The sequence below is a fragment of the Oncorhynchus kisutch genome, linkage group LG23 (genome assembly GCF_002021735.2).
Source record: "Oncorhynchus kisutch isolate 150728-3 linkage group LG23, Okis_V2, whole genome shotgun sequence".
In the NCBI taxonomy this organism is placed as follows: domain Eukaryota; kingdom Metazoa; phylum Chordata; class Actinopteri; order Salmoniformes; family Salmonidae; genus Oncorhynchus; species Oncorhynchus kisutch.
The window spans coordinates 28,596,687-28,604,186 of record NC_034196.2 but is presented as its reverse complement, the minus strand read 5'-3'; the positions used below and the strand labels follow the sequence as shown (position 1 = coordinate 28,604,186).

The 7,500-nt window shown below is 42.1% G+C and overlaps 1 protein-coding gene across 1 annotated transcript in view; it reads left to right on the top strand.

Annotated features, from left to right (window-relative positions):
* The window catches only part of septin5b (septin 5b), a 60,374-nt gene extending 54,981 nt beyond the window's left edge, over nucleotides 1–5,393 (top strand). The window contains 1 exon segment of the mRNA XM_031802543.1: nucleotides 4,016–5,393. Within this exon segment, the coding sequence (XP_031658403.1) occupies nucleotides 4,016–4,081 (66 nt within the window). The 3' untranslated portion in view covers nucleotides 4,082–5,393.
* Nucleotides 5,394–7,500: the final 2,107 nt, after the last annotated feature.

The window sequence follows — 7,500 nt, the reverse complement described above, 5'->3', positions numbered from 1 at the left end:
ATATCTCTCAGCATGGTCAAGGTTGTGTCCACACAGACACGGTGATGTCTCACACTGGTGCATATCACTCAATAAAAGCCCACTGTTGTACCTTTGATGCAAGCTGTTATTACTGAGTGTGTGTGTGTGTGTGTGTGTGTGTGTGTGTGTGTGTGTGTGTGTGTGTGTGTGTGTGTGTGTGTGTGTGTGTGTGTGTGTGTGTGTGTGTGTGTGTGTGTGTGTCTGTGTGTGTGTGTGTGTGTGTGTGTGTGTGTGTGTGTGTGTGTGTGTGTGTGTCTGTGTCTGTGTCTGTGTGTGTTTTCTCCCTGATATGTGGCTGTGCCGTGTGCAATCACATCAAATAGACTCATCATAGGTCAGTTTTGCTCAGTGCTGGTAAATTACAGTCAAATACTCTACTACATCATCATAACACATAGCTACTTTGGAAAGTGAAGCTATTTATCCCCAGTCACACCCCGTCTGGATGAAATTTACCATAGACACTGATCTAAGGTCATCTTTATATTTCCCCCCTCTAATGTTTATGGTTAGGATTTGGTGAGGGTAAACTGATTTGAGATCTGTGCCTAAGGACTGCTTTGCGTTCTTGTATGAGGAAGACGAGACAAGGATTTCGGCAAGGCCATTCTATCTCGGGACTTTAATGAATTTTGGCAAAGAGATTTATTTATAAACGAATACACCGAAAACTGCAGACATTACTAGTGCCTCCCCCTCCCCTCAAACCAACATAAAACGTGATCAGAAATCTCAACTAGCAAGCAAGTAGCAGAAATTAAGAATTGAGTGCATGCACTCAATGGGGGGGGTGGGTGTTCGGAACAACAGAGGTACAGGCAGCAATCTATTGGCCACCTGTTGGATGGACTTGTTTTGGAACATCTGGTCAAAATGCAAACCCCCTTTGCAAAGTGAGTGCCATTTGTTCACTACACAGGAGCCTACTTTTGTATAAAGCAATATATTCACTCAATCCAATGGTAAACAATACAGAAAACATCTAACAAGAGTTTAGGGAGTCGGACTTCAAAGGAAGCACGTTCATCAGGCGTGGAAGTTCATCAGGTTTGCTGCCCCCACGACAGCAGCAGCAACACGCTACACATAGAGAGAGAGCAGGGGGGGTGGGGAATGGAGAGAAGAGAAAAGAACAACGATGAAGCCTCCACGTCCCACCAAAATATAATGTGGAAACAATTTCAAGCGAAAGCCAAACCCATCCTAAGCCCTCAACTCAGCGCTAAAAACCCAGACGAGAAAAAGGAGAGGAATCGGTGTCGATGTTTCGGGAAGAAGAATAAGCACCCCTTGGGCCCGATGATCTCCTCCTCACAGCCCGACCTCCTCATCTTGGACTTGCAGGAGCTGCTCCTCTGTGGCAAAGAGGACCACAGCTCCAGACCTCTATGCCACATACAGGACGACTAAAACATGAATCAGCCCGACACACAGAGAGTCGACGGCGGTTCGGGCAGAGGAGAATGTATGTGTTTTGTTGTGTGGGGGAGTCGTAGAAGTGCATGATAAAAAAAGTCTCCTTTGTTTTGGAAAAGCTCTGGAAAAAAGAGTGTTCTTAGAATGCACAGAGTAACAATCACAGCCAGACTATTTGGCATTATTTTCTATTTCCTTTGCCTTATGCGTGACAGTCAGCTTGATTTGTCAAGTCTGGTTGTGTTTATGTGGCCAAATCGACTGTATCCATTTCAGAAATACAGTCAGCTCCAAAAGTATTGGGACGGTGACACATTCTTTGTTTTTGTCTTGGCGCTGTACTCCAACACTTTTGGATTTGAAATGATACAATGCTAAAGTGCAGACTCTCAGCTTTAATTTGAGGGTATTTTCATTCATATCGGGTGAACCGTTTAGACATTACAGCACGTTTTGTACATAGTCACCCCCATTTCAGGGGACCAAAAGTATTGGGACAAATTCACTTCTATGTTTATTAAGGTAGTTAAACTCAAAAGTGTCATTTTTGGTCCCATATTCTTAACATGCAATGGCTACGTCAAGCTTGTGACAAATTTGTCAGATGCATTCGCTGTTTGTTTTGGTTGTGTTTCACATCATTTTTTGCCCAATACAAAAAAATTGTATATAATGTATTGTGTCATTTTGGAGTCAGTTTTATTGTAAATAAGAATATAATATGTGGATGCTACCCTGATTACGGATAGTCCTGAATAAATCGTGAATAATTATAAGTGACAAAGTAACAGACGCACAAATATCCTCCCAATAAATGTTAACCTCCAGTGTTGTTGTAATGGTGTGAGGTTAGCATGTCTTGGGGGGATGATATTTAGGCTACATGCCAAGGCATGGCTGTCTCTATCTGTGTAGGCAGAGGGAGGGTTCGGAGACCAATGCAGCCCAGGAGATATCCAGAAAACACACACACGCACAAGCGCACATGCACAAACGCACACACGGCTTCTCTTGTTGTTTGATTGGCTCCTGGTTTGACCCCTGTCATTGGTTGGTTCATCTTGGTTTGACCCCTGTCATTGGTTGGTTCATCTTGGTTTGACCCCTGTCATTGGTTGGTTCATCTTGGTTTGACCGCTGTCATTGACTCAACTTTTCGTGACCCTTTTCATTGCCTTACCTCCCTTATCCTACCTCATTTGCACACACTGTATATAGACCTTTTCTATTGTATTATTGACTGTATGTTGGTTTATTCCATGTGTAACACTGTGTTGTTGTTTGTGTCACTCTGCTTTGCTTTATCTTGGCCAGGTCGCAGTTGTAAATGAGAACTTCTTCTCAACTAGCCTACCTGGTTAAATAAAGGTTAAATGAAAAATAAAAAATAAAGAATTGGTTGGTCATCATGATGATGTGCCTGGAGACACTCTTCTTAAAAGCCCAATATCTTGACAACTTGACTGCTGACATGCAAAACATTCTGGGACTGTATCAACAGTGGACTAATGAAACCAATACCAAAACATAGTGGTTCCACAGACTTTTTTTAGTTGACTCAACTTTTCGTGAACCTGAAAATCACATTTTTGACTGCACTGGGACTTTAACATTATTAGTTGGTCAAATTTAGCTCCAACATAACAAAAGACCGGCAAGAATTCAGTCAACTTAAAATGATATGCTTGATCAAATTGTCTCATATGTTCATTCAACTAGACATTTTTATTTGGACATCTTACCCTCCCCCCCAAAAAGACTGTGGAAGTATACACACACACATAGTGCTTTTAACATACAATGTTTTCAACTTACTTATATACAGTGGGGCAAAAAAGTATTTAGTCAGCCACCAATTGTGCAAGTTCTCCCACTTAAAAAGATGAGAGAGGCCTGTAATTTTCATCATAGGTACACTTCAACTATGACAGAGAAAATGAGGAAAGAAATCCAGAAAATCACATTGTAGGATTTTTAATGAATTTATTTTCAAATTATGGTGGAAAATAAGTATTTGGTCACCTACAAACAAGCAAGATTTCTGGCTCTCACAGACCTGTAACTTCTTCTTTAAGAGGCTCCTCTGTCCTCCACTCGCTACCTGTATTAATGGCACCTGTTTGAACTTGTTATCAGTATAAAAGACACCTGTCCACAACCTCAAACAGTCACACTCCAAACTCTAATATGGCCAAGACCAAAGAGCTGTCAAAGGACACCAGAAACAAAATTGTAGACCTGCACCAGGCTGGGAAGACTGAATCTGCAATAGGTAAGCAGCTTGGCTTGAAGAAATCAACTGTGGGAGCAATTATTAGGAAATGGAAGACATTACAAGACCACTGATAATCTCCCTCGATCTGGGGCTCAACGCAAGATCTCACCCCGTGGGGTCAAAATGATCACATTTTTTTTTCTTTCTTTCTTTCTTTCTTTCTTTCTTTCTTTCTTTCTTTCTTTCTTTCTTTCTTTCTTTCTTTCTTTCTTTCTTTCTTTCTTTCTTCTTTCTTTCTTTCTTTCTTTCTTTTCTCTCTCTCTCTCTCTCTCCTTCTCTTCCTTCTCTCCTCTCTCTCTCTAGTTGAGGAGGATGCAGGAGATGCTTCAGAAGATGCAGCAGCAGATGCAACATGAGCAAGACCTGTGAGCCCTGACCCCTAACCTCTCACTCCTGACCTCTCACCTCTCTCTTCTCACCTAATGATATGTGGAACGACTAACACAGGGTCAATCACGTGCTGTCCAATCACACTGCAACCTCACTCCAACTGAAACAGTACAATTCTATCTGGATGTTCTGAAATATTACACTCTCTTCTCAATAATGTGCATCCCTAACAGAGACACTGGACACAGGGTAAAACCAACACCAAACACTCTGGATGGGCCACACACCCTACACTGGAGAAACACTTTTAAACAGGGACAAACATTTTGTCAACGATTTGTTGGTGTTGTGAAACCCCCCCAAAAAACGATGCTTTGTTGGATGCAGTCATAAGCCAAGACTATAGCCAAGCGTTATAGCATTATAGTAGATTTGCACCTTAGATAGCAGTTGGTGTCCAAGCTTGTTTTTGTATTCAAGGGAAGTAGTTTGGTACTGAATTAGACTGTTTATGATTATTGTTGAATATGTATTTTGCACTCTACTGGCTCACACAGTTAAAATGTGGGTCAGATTAATTTATTCTGTTTATAACATTATTCATGTTGAGCTGTGGGTTATTTATTCACATTTAAATGTGTGTATATGAGAGAGAAAGAGAGAGAAAGTGAAGAGTGATTACAGTATGTGTGTGTGTGTGTGTGTGTGTGTGTGTGTGTGTGTGTGTGTGTGTGTGTGTGTGTGTGTGTGTGTGTGTGTGTGTGTGTGTGTGTGTGTGTGTGTGTGTGTGTGTGTGTGTGCGTGTGTGTGTGTATATTTTTGTGTGTGTGAGAGAAGGAGAGAGTGTCTCTAAGTCAGCATTGACATAGAGACAGGCCACAGTGTCATTTCCTGTCCAACAGAAGTTATGAGACAAACCAAAGTTTTGAGAGATTCTCAATCCTTCTTGTCCCTTTGCTCCGTTGACAGAATAGCTTCTGTCCCTGAGGGTTCTCTTATGGAACAAGGGCAACGTGTTGCAGCACAATCAATGTTCTGAGAGTCTACTGAAGATTCTAGGAGATAAACACATTAGATCAAATTTCACTTGTGTGTGTGTGTGTGTGTGTGGTGTGTGTGTGTGTGTGGTATGTGTGTGTGTGTCTGTGTGTGTGTGTGTGTGTGGAGATGTGTATGTGTGCACCTGTGTGTTAATGTGGTGTTGATTAGCCTGTATGATGGTCCATCCCGTTGTAGTACGTAACATAGATTAATAGATATCTCTCAGCATGGTCAAGGTTGTGTCCACACAGACACGGTGATGTCTCACACTGGTGCATATCACTCAATAAAAGCCCACTGTTGTACCTTTGATGCAAGCTGTTATTACTGAGTGTGTGTGTGTGTGTGTGTGTGTGTGTGTGTGTGTGTGTGTGTGTGTGTGTGTGTGTGTGTGTGTGTGTGTGTGTGTGTGTGTGTGTGTGTGTGTCTGTGTGTGTGTGTGTGTGTGTGTGTGTGTGTGTGTGTGTGTGTGTGTGTGTGTGTGTGTGTGTGTGTGTGTCTGTGTCTGTGTCTGTGTGTGTTTTCTCCCTGATATGTGGCTGTGCCGTGTGCAATCACATCAAATAGACTCATCATAGGTCAGTTTTGCTCAGTGCTGGTAAATTACAGTCAAATACTCTACTACATCATCATAACACATAGCTACTTTGGAAAGTGAAGCTATTTATCCCCAGTCACACCCCGTCTGGATGAAATTTACCATAGACACTGATCTAAGGTCATCTTTATATTTCCCCCCTCTAATGTTTATGGTTAGGATTTGGTGAGGGTAAACTGATTTGAGATCTGTGCCTAAGGACTGCTTTGCGTTCTTGTATGAGGAAGACGAGACAAGGATTTCGGCAAGGCCATTCTATCTCGGGACTTTAATGAATTTTGGCAAAGAGATTTATTTATAAACGAATACACCGAAAACTGCAGACATTACTAGTGCCTCCCCCTCCCCTCAAACCAACATAAAACGTGATCAGAAATCTCAACTAGCAAGCAAGTAGCAGAAATTAAGAATTGAGTGCATGCACTCAATGGGGGGGGTGGGTGTTCGGAACAACAGAGGTACAGGCAGCAATCTATTGGCCACCTGTTGGATGGACTTGTTTTGGAACATCTGGTCAAAATGCAAACCCCCTTTGCAAAGTGAGTGCCATTTGTTCACTACACAGGAGCCTACTTTTGTATAAAGCAATATATTCACTCAATCCAATGGTAAACAATACAGAAAACATCTAACAAGAGTTTAGGGAGTCGGACTTCAAAGGAAGCACGTTCATCAGGCGTGGAAGTTCATCAGGTTTGCTGCCCCCACGACAGCAGCAGCAACACGCTACACATAGAGAGAGAGCAGGGGGGGTGGGGAATGGAGAGAAGAGAAAAGAACAACGATGAAGCCTCCACGTCCCACCAAAATATAATGTGGAAACAATTTCAAGCGAAAGCCAAACCCATCCTAAGCCCTCAACTCAGCGCTAAAAACCCAGACGAGAAAAAGGAGAGGAATCGGTGTCGATGTTTCGGGAAGAAGAAAAAGCACCCCTTGGGCCCGATGATCTCCTCCTCACAGCCCGACCTCCTCATCTTGGACTTGCAGGAGCTGCTCCTCTGTGGCAAAGAGGACCACAGCTCCAGACCTCTATGCCACATACAGGACGACTAAAACATGAATCAGCCCGACACACAGAGAGTCGACGGCGGTTCGGGCAGAGGAGAATGTATGTGTTTTGTTGTGTGGGGGAGTCGTAGAAGTGCATGATAAAAAAAGTCTCCTTTGTTTTGGAAAAGCTCTGGAAAAAAGAGTGTTCTTAGAATGCACAGAGTAACAATCACAGCCAGACTATTTGGCATTATTTTCTATTTCCTTTGCCTTATGCGTGACAGTCAGCTTGATTTGTCAAGTCTGGTTGTGTTTATGTGGCCAAATCGACTGTATCCATTTCAGAAATACAGTCAGCTCCAAAAGTATTGGGACGGTGACACATTCTTTGTTTTTGTCTTGGCGCTGTACTCCAACACTTTTGGATTTGAAATGATACAATGCTAAAGTGCAGACTCTCAGCTTTAATTTGAGGGTATTTTCATTCATATCGGGTGAACCGTTTAGACATTACAGCACGTTTTGTACATAGTCACCCCCATTTCAGGGGACCAAAAGTATTGGGACAAATTCACTTCTATGTTTATTAAGGTAGTTAAACTCAAAAGTGTCATTTTTGGTCCCATATTCTTAACATGCAATGGCTACGTCAAGCTTGTGACAAATTTGTCAGATGCATTCGCTGTTTGTTTTGGTTGTGTTTCACATCATTTTTTGCCCAATACAAAAAAATTGTATATAATGTATTGTGTCATTTTGGAGTCAGTTTTATTGTAAATAAGAATATAATATGTGGATGCTACCCTGATTACGGATAGTCCTGAAT